Raw genomic sequence first — 14,312 nt, 5'->3', positions numbered from 1 at the left:
CCTTCGAGCAATCAACAGGTTGCAGACCAAGAGCACTTTTTTGTGGTCTTTTTTTAATGTAATAATAATTTACCGTGTTAACATTCATTGTTCTTACACAGACAGTAGGTTACAGAGTACAGGAGGCTCTGGCGCCAGCCCGCGGTCCCCATCCCCGACCCCTCCGCAGGTCCAGGACCGCACACGCCTGTTCTGGGGCGCTGGGGATAGAGCGCGTGGGTCCGGCTGCGCGGCAGCTCTGGGTAACGCCACCCAACCTGCGGCAGCTCCAGGTAATGCCACCCAACCTGCGGCAGCTCCCGGTAACGCCACCCAACCTGCGGCAGCTCCAGGTAACGCCACCCAACCTGCGGCAGCTCCAGGTAACGCCACCCAACCTGCGGCAGCTCCAGGTAACGCCACCCAACCTGCAGCAGCTCCGGCTAACGCCACCCAACCTGCGGCAGCTCCTGCTTTCCCCTCTCCTGCGCTTCCCAAGCCTGGCTGAGGCACCGACCCTTTCTCCAGGGGTTTTGGTGGGATCACGAGGTGCTCAGCACCACTTCAAACCTTGCACTTACTCTGTGGACCTTTTTTCCCCGATTTGCAGGCTGTGGTGCACACTCAGCGCTGCTCGCAGCAGCCGTGCCTCGGGGTCACTCCGTGTGGGTGCTGCCGGGCACAGCACCCCTGGGCTGGCCGCAGTCTCAGCTCCTGCGCCACGCACACGCCTGCCGGTGTGGTTTAAGGCAGCGGCCGCCGCAGAGTCTCGGGTGCGGGGGGTCCCGGGCAGGCACAGGGTGTGGAGGGCCGTGCGTGCTCACTGCCGTCTCACAGGGGAGCGGGATCACCGGGTGCTCGTGGCTCCGGAGCGAGGTTTGGGTGCCGGGCGCCGCGGGGCAGTTCTGGGGTGCGGGTGCTGGGCTGCTGCGGCGATGCCCGGCACGAGGGCTGGTTGGGCTCTCCTGCGCGGTGCGTTCCCTCCTCCTGCTGCCTCCCTCGCTGCTTTGCCACAGAGATACGGAACTGCAGGACTGAGTTAACGAGTTTACGCGCGGGGAAGCTGCAGAGCTGCGCTGCTCCTGCCCGGCCCCCTCAGCTGCCGAGCGTCCCTGCGCGGGCGGCTGCCAGCCCGGCCCCGTGCTCGTGGAGGAGCGTTGCTTTAATTAGCGAATCTCATTATTTAAAACAAAGCACTTTCCTGTCCAGGCTGGAGGCAGAGGAGGAAGCGCAGCACGTTGAACATCCTGCATGCTGCAGGGCGTCTGCCTGGGGACGCTCGTCCTCACGCACCACAACATCCGCCCTCCGCAGCGTGACCAGGCGAGGACAGGGCTGTAGGGACCGTCCCTTGGGCCGGGGTGGCCGGTTCCGTGCGCTCCTGGGCTCAGCACCTCCTGACCCCCGCGCTCGGGTCCGGAAAGCGCCTCCAGCCGAGCGAGCCCTGGCCAAGGCCCCGGGGTTGAGCAGAGGGCTAAAAAGACTAAAAAAACCCCGAACAAAACAGGACCAACCCCCCTAATGTTGGGTTTGGAACAGTGGCTTTCAGCACTAGAATTAAAAATAGAGATATATGTCTATATTGTACAGGTGAGAAACGGCCGCTGTTTGTACACCTGGGTGTGCTGTGGGACCTGCTATTTACACGCTGGGATTTGCACAGCTGCACTGCCAGTGACTCGCGTTATTAAAAACAAATGAAATAAATACAACCATGTGTTTAAAAACTAAGAAACGCTGCAGCCCGCGAGGCAGCGCCTGCCGCCCGAGCCGGGCCGTCCCTCACCCCACGGCAGGAGCCGGGACACGGGCAGCGAGCGGGAGCAGCCGCGGTGCCGGCGCCATGGGCCGTGCCGGCGGTGAGACGGGGGCTGTGGGGCAGCCCGGCGCTGGCTCCCCTATGGCTTTCGGGCGGGCGGGTGGGCTGGGGAGCGGCCGGGCTTGGGGATGTCGCTCTGTCCTGGTTCTGGGGCATCTGGGGACAGCCCATGGGGCAGCGGCCACCAGCTGCTCCGGGGCAGGTGCCGTTGGTGCTGAAGGGACGTGCGGCACATTCCCGTCCCCAGAGGGGTTTGATGAGCCAAAGGGGACAGGTGGCTGTTCCTGCTCATCCCAGGAGGGCAGGGTGGGCACAGGGGGTCCTGGGGCCGGTGGCGGGGGAAGGACAGTTTGGGAGGGAGGAGGAAACGCTATGGGAGGTGTTGGAGCGAGCGGGATACGGAGCAGCAGGATGGGAGCCCTGTCCTGGGCAGCCCAGGGCTGTCCCCAAGAAGCCCAGTGCTGGGATAGACCCTCCAGGGATGGAAATGCTGGAGCCCGGCTCAGGCAGCTGGGGTTGGAGGGAGGCAGGGGATAGGCAGGGGACTGGCAGGGACAGCTCCATCATGCCTGGCAGGGCTGGGCAGAGCTGGGGACGGCTCATCCTGGTGCTGGAGCAGAGCAGCTGCCCCAGCCCCAGGACATGGCTGCTGAGCTCTGCCCCTTGGCTGCCACGCTCCTTCTGCAAGTCCCCGATGCTCCTGAGTCCCCAGGGCTGAGGGTCTGGGCTCAGCCCCGCAGAAGGGACCCACGTGTGCCGGCCCTGTACCCCCGCAGCCCCCACGCTCACTTCAGCAAGGATATGTCATCGGCAAAGTCGTCGTGGTGGCGGCGCAGGCAGCGGAAGCAGCGCCACTGGAACACCATGAGGCAGAGCGGCAGCATGAACAGGGCGCAGATGGCCGCCATGACGTAGGCGATGGTCATCAGCGTGGACTCGTCCGTCTGCGGGATGTTGTAGCCGCAGTCCTCCATGTCGCCGTGCAGGTAGGGCCCCTCCACCGCGGCCGTGCGGAACTCGTCGTGCACTGTGGTGGCAGAGGGCAGAGCTGCGGTCACTGCACCGTCCCCGCGTCCCCCATGCCGCTCCCCGGCTCTGGCACGGCCCTCACCGTGGCAGGCGCTGACCGCGAAGCCGATGCGCTTGCGGGCGCGGTCGAACACCACGTAGAAGCCCTCCATGATGACGGCGCCCATGACGGTACCCGTGGAGGACTGGGAGATGGCGAACTTGTAGCAGTCATCCTGAGAGGTGGCCACGTCCTCCACCGGCCGCAGGTATTGCTGCAGGGACAGAGGTGCCGCCAGGGCCGGGGCCGGGCAGCGGTGCCACCCAGCACGGTCTTGGCAGCCGGCAGGGTCCGGCAGGGCCAGCGCTCACCTGGGGCAGGATGGTGATCCGGAACGACTGGTTGGTGGCCTCCCCCATCAGGTAGAGCGACAGGACCGGGAAGATGTGCCAAGGGGTGGTGCCAACCTGCCAGCAAACCAGCTGCTCCCCCAGCCAGAAGCCGTCGGGGAACTTCTCGGTCTGCCCGGGGAAAGGGGAGGTGAGGGGGACGCGCGGGCTGGTGACGCGCGGCTGTGCCACCGCAGCCCCGCGCTGGCCCTGGGGACGTGCCCGCCGTGGGAGGGCTGGGTTTCACTGACCGAGGAAGCTGTTTTGATGGATTTCACGGCAGCCTCAAACACCTTCTTTGGCAGCCTGAGGTTGGTGGTCCCGCTGTCCACGATGCTCTTGTCGTAGTTGTACTGGGGGTGGAAGGGCAGAGTGAAGCCCCCGCTCCCTCCCCATCCCCGTGGGCGGCTCCGGCAGCAGTGACGCCGCGTCCCGCGGGGCAGGTCCCTGCTGCCCCCTCACCTCTTTGCAGTCCATGTTCAGGTCCTGCCCGTTGACCTCCAGCTTGACGATGATGACCTCGTAGTACCACTCCTTGCGGATGGGGGTGTACCAGATGTCCCCCACGTACAGCGAGCGGTCGATGCCGCCGATGATCTGCAGGACAGAGCGACAGGCGCTGCCGCTGGGTGTCCCCGCTCCGGCGCGTCCCGGCCCGCCCTGCGCAGACAGCCCTGCCTGCTCACCATGCTGCCGCCCACCGACGCCAGCGCCTCCGTCTCGTTGGGCGAGAAGCCGGCCCCGCAGAGCTGCAGGGAGAAGATGTTGGGCACCCGCGTCTGCTTCACCAGCGAGTCAAAGAAGGGCTCCAGGCTGTCGTCGGGCTGCGGGAGGAAAAGCAGGGGCAGGGCAGGGATGTGTCAGTGCTGTCCCTTCTCCTGGGGCTCTTCCCTGACGGGAACGCTGTGCTCGAGGGGCCGAGTGGAGCTCAGGACACAGGGAACATGAACCCTGCTGTGACAGGGTGCCCATGGTTTGCTGCCAGGACTCACCCGGGCGATCTCGGCGTACGCCAGCCCCAGGATCCCTTCCCAGTTGGAGCCGTTGATGAAGAACTTGTCCGACTCCGTGATGGCAGCGATGTTGGCCCTGACGGTGACGTTGGGGCCGTGCGGGATGGTGACAAGGTCAGTGCCCAGCTCCCCTTCCCACTTGCCCTGGGTGTAGGGCACGTACACCCCCTTTCGCAGGTCGCGGTAGGTGCTGGACCTGCAACGGCACAGCGAGGCAGTCACAGCGGTGCGGACGAGGAAGCCCAGCAAGGGACAGTGTGGGTCGGTGCAGCTGGGGCTGCGTCACGGGCACACGGAGCGGTGGCTGCGCTCTCCGTGTCCCCCAGCGTACTCACAGCTGCCGCTGGTAGTATCTGCGGAGGAAGGGGTGAGGCGCCGCTCCCACCGCAAAGTTGCTGCTCCCTGTGTCCACCAGGATATTCAGCTGCAGGAAGAGAGAAGGGAGGCTCGTGTTGGCGGTGGGACCCCGCCGTACCCGCCACCCAGCTCTGTCCCGTCCCCGCGCCTGGCACGCGGTGGTCGCTGTGCTGAGCAAGGGCCGCGCCTGGGGACAGCGCAGAGGCTGTGCGAGGACACGGCGCTGGAGCAGGAGCAGCGACACACGGAGCAAACACTGGCACTGGGCAAACAGCGCGTGAGCTCCCAGCACAGCCCGGCGCCTGACCACGCAGGCAGGAGCCGGCGAGCAGCGGGCAGGGCCACACTGGGCTGCGGGGAGTGTCGCAGGACGGGGTGCACGGGCTCCCCTTGCCAGGAAACCTCATGTGCTCGCAGATCTGCTGCAATTGCGCACGGCTGGAGCCGCTAATCGGCCGTCCATATGCTGAGCTCTGCTCCCGCGTGTTCCTGCCCGCGCCGGGATTACCAGCGCACAGGCAGGCTTTGGCAACCCGCCCGCCGGGCTGGGAGCGCGCTGGCTGCATCCTGCCCCCAGCTGAACCCTCCCTGCGCTGCGGTCCCCAGCCTGCGAGGAGCGGGGCTGTGCAGTGGGGCTGCGGGGTGAGCTCTGACCCCCAGCCCAGCCAGCAGCACACCGGGGCTTTGGCCCTTAACCCATGCGGTCAGAGGGGACAGGAAGGAGGCCAATGCGCTTGTGCTGATGGCAGAAGCGCTGGGCTGCAGCTGCCGGAGCTCTCTCCATGGCTCTCTGCAGGCAGCGTGTCCCAGGCACCACTGCCCACGGCTGTGCTGCACTGGGGGACAGCTCTCCCCAACCCCAGGCTGGCTTCTTGCCTAGGGGAACATTTCAGGCCATGGGTAAGGATCACAGCGGCATGTTCGCCCCTGCAATAACCGCCTGGGGTGAGCACTGAGAGCTGCGGGGCCAGCTCAGCGCCCGTTGTGCAGCCCGACTGTCCCCTGGCAACCGGCCCTTCCCGGGGCGGCGCGGTCCCATCCATCACCAGGGCCACCTGCTCCGCACAGCTCATCTGCGCCGCTCCCCAAGGTCCCCAGGGGACGCGTTTCCCTGGAGAAAATCCTGTGGAGCTGATGCCGCAGGGAGGGGACGCGGGCGGTGGGGAGGACGCTGCGCTCCTGCCCTCTTCCCGGTGGATTTATGAATCAGACAGTGCCGGGAGCCTGGTGTGAGCACACAGAGCAACGGACCCGCTCAGGGACACGGACTGTACCAGCAATTAACTGCTGAGGCTGACTTTGCAGCGCAGCACAGCTCAGAACCAAAACTGAAGCGTGATAGAACAAAGAAACTGGCTTGCCAGCACCAGGAAGGAGAGAGGAAAGGTGAGGAGGGAGATGGACCAGCGTGGGGTGCCCGGGTTGCACGTGTGCCTTTGAGAAGGACAAACATCCCCACGGACAAACAGCCTCCCTGCTCCCCGATCTCCTGCGTGTGCACGGACAGGTTCCTTCATGTGAATCTTTTAATTCCATTACAACGCCTGGAGGGATTTTGCTCCAGCACACACACCACGTTCACATTTGGAAGGAGTCCAAGGCTGGAAGGAGCTGCCCAAAAGGGTGACTGGCTCAGAAACGCACGAGTGCCTGGAAAGAGGTGGTTCGCACAGAAATTATCTGGCAGCAGTGACACGTGGCAGCTCTCAGGCAAAAGATGATGAAATCACATCTAAAACTAGATTTTAGAAATAATCTTCTCCTGTTTTCCCTAAACATTCCCTGCCAGAGCAGAAGATAAATCGCGGGCGCTCAGGGACGATGCGGAACCGCTGAGGGACCGGTTTCTGCGGCGCTGGTGTCGCTCCCCCCGCGCGGTTCACGTCTCGCTGCGTCGCTCCCTCCCGCCACGTGTGCGGAGCTGCGCAGGCACCGTGGACGGAGCCAGCTCGTGGGGAAGAGCCAGCCCTTATCTCACAGCCTGCGTGGGCGCCGGGCGCTTTGGCAGCAGCAGCCCGGGCACGGGAGGGAACACGGGCCCTCGAGCACCGAGCCCCTGCAGCGCTGCTGGCCAGAGCTGCTGCCGAGGGCGGTAGGTAGGGCTGTGTGAATGGGTTTGGCAGCAGAAATCCCTGCAATCTCACCCATAACGAGAGGAGGAGCTGGGCCAGCACCCGGCCCTCAGCACCCACCGCATCCCCAGTGCACGGGCAGGCGGTGCCACATGCGTGACACGGGCAGCGCAGCTCCCAGGACACGAGGGACACTGACAAAGAGAGGGAGCGGGAGCAGAGCCCGGTGGTGGGCCAGCTCCTGCTCTGTGCAGAGACGACTTGCCCGAGAGCCCCAGGGCGAGCTCTCGGGACGTCCCCGGGCCAGGAGCGGCACAGGGAGCCAGGCGAGCGGCAGCTGCGCCCGGCGGAACGTGCCCTGCGCGGCTCGGCGGCTGCTCCCCCGGTGCGTGCATGTGCCGCAGGGCCGGGAGCGCTCCCGCAGGCGGGCACGGCTCAGCCCCGGCGCCGCACACCGCGCAGCCCCCGAGCACCGCAACACCCGGCGGCGGCGGGAGCGACACCGCGCTCGGCCGCGGCGCGTCCGCAGGGCCTCAGCTCCGCAAGGCGCAGCCCCGGGAGCCCGAGCGAAGCGGCTGGGGAGCCGGAGCGGGAGCGCAGCCCCGCGGGAGCCCGCTGCAGGCCCAGCCCGGGGGCCCCTACCTTCTGCGGGGGGCTGCCCACCGTCATCTCCACGTAGTAGCCCTGCCCGGACTTGCCGCGCAGGTTGTCGATCATGTCCACGAAGCTGCCGGCCCGCTCTGCGTCCTCCGGCGCCCGGCGCGCCCGGGGTCCCGGCGGCAGGGCCGCGCCGCCCCGCAGCGGCAGGCGGATGCGCGGCGGGGCCGGGAGGGCGCGCAGGGCGGCCGCCCACAGCCCCAGCAGCAGCCAGGGCCAGGCTGCAGCCATGGCCGCGGCCCTCCGCCCCGCAAAGGCCTCCTCCCCGCGGCGGACGGCGCTAGCGGGCCCGCAGCGCCCCGCGCCTCGGCCGGGCGGCCGCGCCGGGGCGGGCAGGCGGCGCGGCGGGGCCGAGCGGGGCGGCGGGCATGGCGGCGCGGCGCTCCCCGCCCCGGAAAGCCCGCCCGCCGCGCCGCCCGCCCGCACCCCCGCCCGCCGGCGGAAGCGCTTGCGGCCGCGGTCCGGCCCAGCTCGACGCGGGTCCCCGCTCCCCGACCCGGCCCGACCCCATGAGCGCCCCAGTCCCGCCGCTCCCCGCCACCGGGCCGGACCGGGCCGCCGGCCCAGCGACGCGTCGCTATGGCAACGCGTGGCGGACCCGCCCCACCAGGACTACAGCCCCCGGCAGGCGCCGCCGCGCCGTGTACGTCAAACAGACCCGCCCTCCCGCCGGCCAATCAGGTGCCGGGCCGCTCCGCACGCCCAATGGTGTTTAAGCGGCTGTTGCTCGTGCCGTTGCCACGGCGTTTGGAACCCGGAAGCAGTGGCGGCGAGCGCGGGCAACCCGCGGGCGTCCATGGAAGCGGCGAACGGGCGGCGGCTGCGCCCGCGGCCCCGCTGAGCGGCCCCGGCGCGGCGCACGGTGAGCAGCGGGAGCGGCCGGTTCCGCTCGGGGCGGGGAGGCTGCGGAGAGCTGCGCCGTCCCGTCCTCCCTTCTCCCTCCCGGAGCCGTTAGTGCCGGCGGGAGCAGCCGCCGCGGAGCCGGGGCCGGGGCGGTGCGGTGCGGGGGCTGCAGGCTGTGTGTTTGTCGTGCCCGTGCAGGCGCGACGCGGGTGAAAAGAGGTTTTTTTAAAATGTTCTGTCCTGTTAACGAAGACTCTGTCTCTCCCTTGCAAACCTCGTGTGTCCGGGGCTCTGGTGCCCCTTGGCGTGTGCGGGTGTGGAGAGGGGGCGTCTCAAAGAGAAGAATTAGCGCGTAATTGTTCTCCTTGCCATGACTTCAGGATGAGGAAAGAGCTGAGATAGCGCTGTGCTGGAGGAAAACAAGAGCAGAACGTCTGGAGCGTGTTGCCCACATCCTTGTGCTTTAATTGGGCACGTTTGGGAGGGGGAGCGGTGCGGGTTCCGTGGGGCTGTTTTGGTTTAGTGTGTCCCAATGATATATTTGCCTGGAAACTGCCAGGATTAATTGCGGCTTCCGAGACTGGCTTTACATAAGAGTTATAAATACAGGGCGGGCTGAGGACAGGGCAAGGCGAAGGGGCAGCTGAGGCTCGGTTACAGGCGGGTGTGATGATCTTGCTCCAGGTGATTTGTCCTCTGGGAAGGTGAGAGCTGCTCACTGTGACTTTGTGTCGCTTCCTTCCCGCTGGCAGGTGCGGGGAGCCATGGCAGGAGCGATGACGCGCATCGGGGACCAGCTCATCCTGGAAGAAAGCTACGATGAGATGTATGTTCCCAGCGAGCAAGGTAACGATGTTTGTCCTCTCGGGAGCTGCAGTATGGGATTCAAGCGCACAAGTCACTTCTAGGTGTATTAAGAAGACAGGAACCGGGAGGGCATGGGTGGAGGGGTAAATAGGATTTTATAGAACGCAGAGCTTTTTGGCTGCAATGGCAAGGGCCATTTTACAGTCTGCCTCCCTCATTCACCGGCCTGGTGGGATGTAGTAGACTTGCTGACACAGGGCCCCGTTGGCAGCTTTGAGCAGCTTCGTTTCAGAATCAGTATTTCCCTTGTGCCCTTTCCTTTAGCTGAGCAGCTGGCGTGGTTGCATAGCGCCAGGTACAGGCCACCTCCACAGACTCCTCTTGTGCTCTTCTAGAAGTCCAGGACTATGCACGGGAGATCGGGATTGACCCTGAGAAGGAGCCGGAGCTGATGTGGCTGGCCAGGGAGGGCATTGTGGCCCCGCTGCCCCCCGAGTGGAAGCCCTGGTGAGGTTCTCGCAGATCCCTGCCCACGTGGGTGGCAGAGCAGGGGGTGATGCCACAGCCCACCCACTCCCTGTGGGCGGGAGGTCCTGATTTCCCTCCTGGTGCTGTTCCTGCAGCCAGCACGTCACTGGTGACATCTACTACTTCAACTTCTCCAACGGCGAGTCCATGTGGGACCACCCCTGTGATGACCATTACAAAAAGCTCGTTGTTCAGGAGCGGGAGAAGCTGCTGGCATCTGGCAGCTTGAAGAAGAAGAAAGAAAAGAAAAAGAAGAAAGAAAAGAAAGAGAAGAAAGACAAGAAGGAGAAGCGACCCACCGTGAGTAGGCTCCGCTGTTGGCGGTGCTGCTGGGTGGAGGGTGAGCGAGCGGCTGTGAGCTGAGGGTGATCCTGTGCCACTGCTGCTTTGGGATCGGAACAGCGATCCCCTGGTAAGGGGTCCTGTCCAGCAGGGCTGTGAGCTGAATGAAAATCCAACAGAAGTGGGGTCACAGACCCACCAAAGTTGAGAAGTTTTGGTTTAGAAGGATGCACCGCAAGTGGGGGGTGCCCCAGCCCTGTGGTGCTGTTACTGAGGAGGTTGTGGCACCAGCCAAGGGTGCTGGCGCTGTTCTCAGCAGGTATTGGAAGCACTGTGAGGATTTCCTTCCTTGGAGAGGACAGGCGGTGTTGATGCGGTGTCTGTGTGCGGTGTTACATACAGGCAGTGAAATGGGTTTAGGTGTGCGAGGTCAGTCTGCTTTGCTGTTGGCATCTGCGAGTGTAACCAAGTTCCCTTTGTGTCCCAGGTGACAGAAAATCATTCCCTCCTCCATTCTCTTTCCTATGTATACGTGTAATGCCAAGTGCTCAAAAACTTACACACTTGCTCATATGTAAACTGTATTAAAGAGGTATATATCTGTACTTTAGATAGAGAAGGGTACATAGTGTTATGTCGTAGTTATTTGGAATAATTATCTACTTGGGGAATGCAGCCAGGCATTCTCCCTGCAGCACCCTTTAGTCCGATGGCCTCTGCCCCTCTGCTCCCCAGCAGGAGAGTCCCCAGCCCGACCCCGATAGCAGGGTGGAGAGGAAGGCCAGGGGACACCAGCAGACATCGGTGATTCAGGGAGCCGGTTTGCAGGGACGTGGCCCAACGAACACCTCCTCTGCTTGTTCCAAAGTTCAGCAGACCGTGCCAGACCTTGCCTGATGCGGAGGAACCTTCAGAAGGCCTCTCTCCTAGCAGCTCGGACGTAGACGTGCAGCGGCACCCGGAGACACCTTTAGAAGTGCAAGGAAAGCTCTGTCTTGGGTCCTCTGACTCAGAGTCTGATGGTTTGGAGGTCAGACAACCAGTGCAACCTCTCCGTGTGTCAAAGAAATCGTGTTCACAAGGCTCTAAGAATGTCAAAACTCTGCTAGAGATCCTTGAAGACCAAGTCCCACTCTCTGAGGATGAAGAGCTGAATGAAAAGTGGAATGTGGAAGACATGATGGGTGAGTGTGTCCATAATACTGATCATCACTTCTCAGCCAGAGCGAGCGCCACAGGACCAGATGAAGATGCAGAAAGAAGAGCAGACACATTGCGAGCCAGAGGGAAAGCAAACCTTTACTACGGGAACGATGAAATGGCTCTTTCTGATGCCAGTCTCGCAGATGACTGGAGTTTGCAGGACATGGCCGATGGTCCATATGCCCAGGAAGAGCTGAGAGCCCCCAGCAAGGTACCTGGGAGCAGCAGTGAGACACAAGTGCGAGATGAGGCTTCGGGTCGAGCCATCGGTGTGTACAGCCGAGATGAGATCCCTGGCAGCGTGGAGAGAAAGGACCTAAAGCTGGTGGCAGTAGGAGCAGATGCAGGAGGAGACACTCGCGATGTTGTGCTGGAGACCTGCTCTGCAGCCCCTCCGGAGACCACAGACACCCTGCCCCGCTGCCAAGGTGCTGCTGAAGGAGCCGGTGGGACTGAGGTAGGAGTGAGTCCTTTGTAAGCACTTCTGGAGAAGCAAGAGGGCCAAACTTTCTAAGCCAATCTTCAGAAGAAAATGGGGAAAAACATCCCATTGAAGGTCGCATAAGCAGATGTGGCAGTCCAGTGCCTTGAGAGATGGACTCTTCCCTCTGAAATGAAAGAGAAACAGGAAGAAGTTTGAATGCCTTGGCACATCCCGCCGGTTCCAGCCCCTGGTTTTGCAGGCAGGCGCAGTACTGACTTGTCTGAGCGCACTTTAGTCCCTGGACCAGGGCTGCTGTGCTCTTAGGATAGCGAGGTGGCTCACAGCTGTGAGGGCCCATCCAGATGTGTCCCTTTCCCCTTCTGTGAAGAGCTGGGCTGTTTTTCTCTAGTTTGCCCAACATTTTCCCTCTGCTTATAGCAGGATCCTGCCCTTCGCTGGGAAGAATGTTCCAGGTTGGTTTGTCAGTCAAAGTAGCTGCCTCAATCAAATAAGAACTCACCCAATCTCTGGTTCTAAAGAACAAAAACCAGAAGGACCACTGTGTGTGATGTTAATGAATCGCTTTGCTCTGCTGCTGGTGCCCAGCTGAGGCTCCACCACCCCGCGAGCTCAGGTCTCCAAGTCCCAGCATGTGGTAGCGCTCGGTCAGCTGATAAGAACTGTGCCTATAAATATCAGATAAACTGCAGATTAGCCTGAAAGTTTTAATTAGCCTGAGGGAAGGGAGTTTATCTTTGCTGAAGGACAGCTAACGTCCTCTGTACTGTACACGTAGTTAATGGCCATCTGTGGAAAATAATTAGTGAAGCCCAGAATGTGTGATTTATTCTGTTAGTGTTGCTGTGGCAGGGACTTGGTGGAAGAAGGATCAGTGCATATTCATCTCCCTCTCCCCATCCCTCAGTGTGTGTGTGAATTAACTGCTTTCAGTCTGTAATATTGCACGGGCACGGAGTGCAGGAGCGGTGATTTGTGAATACACGCTTGGCTGTACCAGCACGCTGTGGACCAAACCCTGGCGTGGTTTGCCGCTGGCTTAACCTGCGCAGCGATCGCGGGGTGGGAGGGCTCGGGTGGGGGATTCCACGAGGTCAGGTGGAACGGTCGCCTCTCCAGGCGAGGATAACTGGAGATGTCGAGTGTGCGTTGCTCGGAGGGGAGGATGCTGGATGGTGCTCGCTGTGTTTTGGGAGGGACAGGTGTATTCAGGAGCTCTGTACAGATGCGGTGCTTTCTGCCCGTCGCTCTTCCCCTGGTGCGAGGTGAGGAAGCAGCCTTTGGTCTAAAGAGAGGCGGTGGTTGCTGTGTGTGCAGAGGAGGCGGCTCGTGGCCATCGGAGTGGCTCCAGCTCCCTGGTTTGGCAGAGTGGCGGGGCGGACAGGCGGGGGTGCGCTGGTTGTCCTGGGTGCGCGGTGCTGGGAAGGAGCCTCTCCTGGGGGTGTGGGGGTGTGGGGGTGCGTGAGCTCGTGGGGCTGCTGCTGTTCTCTCACCTCGGTTTCGGACAAACGCACACTGGTTTTTCTGAATCGCCTCGCTGCTGGAGAGTTAATCGCTGTAATCAGATGGGCATTCGGAAGACAAAATGTGTGAGCAAATCAAACAGCTATTCCTGAGCTGTCCTGTGTGCGGGGGGCTGCTGGGTGGGGGGTCCCAGAGCAGATTTTTGGGAGGTGGTGGGTTTAGCATGGGCAGGGAGCGCTGTGGCCCTTCCCGACATGAGCATGTCCCCTCTGCTCCAGCCCTCAGGCTCGCTGCTGTCCCCCGTGCCAGCGCCCCTGGGGACCCTGGCTCCGCTGCGAGGGCTGGCGGCCCCGGCCGGCGTCCTGCGGTCACCGGGCTGGGAGCCGGGCAGCGCGCGGGGCTGCGGAGCGGCCGCAGGGACACAGGTGAGGCTGCGGGAACGGCTGCGGGCACGGGGGCCGGGAGGCTGCGGTGTCAGCATCCTGACCGCTCCGCGCTTCCCACGCGCTCTTGTCAGTTCAAAAAACCACTTCTGTTCTTCATCTTTTGCTGCATTTCTTCTCTTTTGCTGTTTCTAGGGGGCTCAGTGCTAAATTTGTGGTGAGCTTGCTTCTGTGTTTAGCAGATTTAAAGAATTGTTTTAATTGCTGTTGGGGGGTAAACGTCTGTTAGGTTCATTGTAGTAGAACTTTGTGTCCAAACAAAGCAGGACACACAGCACAGCTATGCAGGCTAATAAATATTTTCACTCAAGCATTTGAGAATACAAAAAAAACCCAGAAGAAAGTTTGTTTTTTTGAATGAATGTGGGATTTACAATCCCGTTGAATGATTTATGTGACCTTTGGGTCAACCAAACAAGCTTTAAGTGCTAACAAAGCGATCTTTTAAAGGAAAACAAACCAATGTGTGCAAAACGCTGTAGAAACCAGCGCCTTGTTGAGGGTTTTCCTCTCCCCGAGGGGGTCTCGCCGTGGTGGCTCCGGGCGGTCGGGGTGAGGGGTGCTGCGGCACCGCTCTCGGCCGTGCTCTCACCCCCCTCTCTCTGCAGCCAGCGCAGACCTGTGAGCCCCCCACCCACAGCAAGGGGCTGCCGGGCTGCCCCGGGCACGGCTCAAGCGCCACGGCCACAGAGCGAGTGAGGAAGGAAGAGGACAGCGATGACGAGGTACCGGTGTGCTGTGGCTCCTAATGCGCGTGGGTAACCGTAGTGTGGGAAGCGTCGAGGAATGAACAGCTAATGCTCCCTGGTAGAGCTGAGCGACCACGACTGCTCCGTTTGACTATGGGCCTTAATTTGCGCTGCGTTTCCTCTGCGTTTGGTCACCTAGAAGTATCTAATCCCGTTTTCTCCTTGTATGCTCCCCATAAATCGATGTCTGCCACAGTGTGGTTCCAAAATGAATTGGCTGTAGGCGCACTGCCTTGGGGTGTTGCTGTGGCTCTGC

At 62.3% G+C, this 14,312-nt stretch overlaps 2 protein-coding genes across 2 annotated transcripts in view; one reads left to right on the top strand and one right to left on the bottom strand.

Annotated features, from left to right (window-relative positions):
* Window positions 1-33: 33 nt before the first annotated feature.
* On the bottom strand, window positions 34-7,575 carry BACE1 (beta-secretase 1). Its single transcript, XM_065855606.2, has 9 exons — window positions 7,281-7,575; window positions 4,545-4,633; window positions 4,189-4,405; window positions 3,883-4,020; window positions 3,659-3,793; window positions 3,448-3,549; window positions 3,179-3,328; window positions 2,910-3,081; window positions 34-2,825 (listed from the first exon to the last, which is right to left on the bottom strand). The coding sequence occupies exons 1-9, from the start codon at window positions 7,524-7,526 to the stop codon at window positions 2,584-2,586; spliced, it is 1,491 nt and encodes a 496-aa protein (XP_065711678.1). The 5' UTR covers window positions 7,527-7,575; the 3' UTR covers window positions 34-2,583.
* A 473-nt stretch (window positions 7,576-8,048) lies between these two features.
* Window positions 8,049-14,312, top strand: part of CEP164 (centrosomal protein 164) — a 33,228-nt gene continuing 26,964 nt past the window's right edge. Inside the window, 9 exon segments of the mRNA XM_071798825.1 lie at window positions 8,049-8,157; window positions 8,891-8,984; window positions 9,341-9,452; window positions 9,569-9,773; window positions 10,494-10,515; window positions 10,518-10,598; window positions 10,601-11,415; window positions 13,143-13,289; window positions 13,916-14,032. Coding sequence (XP_071654926.1) covers window positions 8,903-8,984; window positions 9,341-9,452; window positions 9,569-9,773; window positions 10,494-10,515; window positions 10,518-10,598; window positions 10,601-11,415; window positions 13,143-13,289; window positions 13,916-14,032 — 1,581 coding nt within the window. The 5' untranslated portion in view covers window positions 8,049-8,157; window positions 8,891-8,902.

Source organism: Patagioenas fasciata, chromosome 24 (genome assembly GCF_037038585.1).
Source record: "Patagioenas fasciata isolate bPatFas1 chromosome 24, bPatFas1.hap1, whole genome shotgun sequence".
Lineage (NCBI taxonomy): Eukaryota > Metazoa > Chordata > Aves > Columbiformes > Columbidae > Patagioenas > Patagioenas fasciata.
This window is presented reverse-complemented; position numbering and strand designations above follow the sequence as displayed.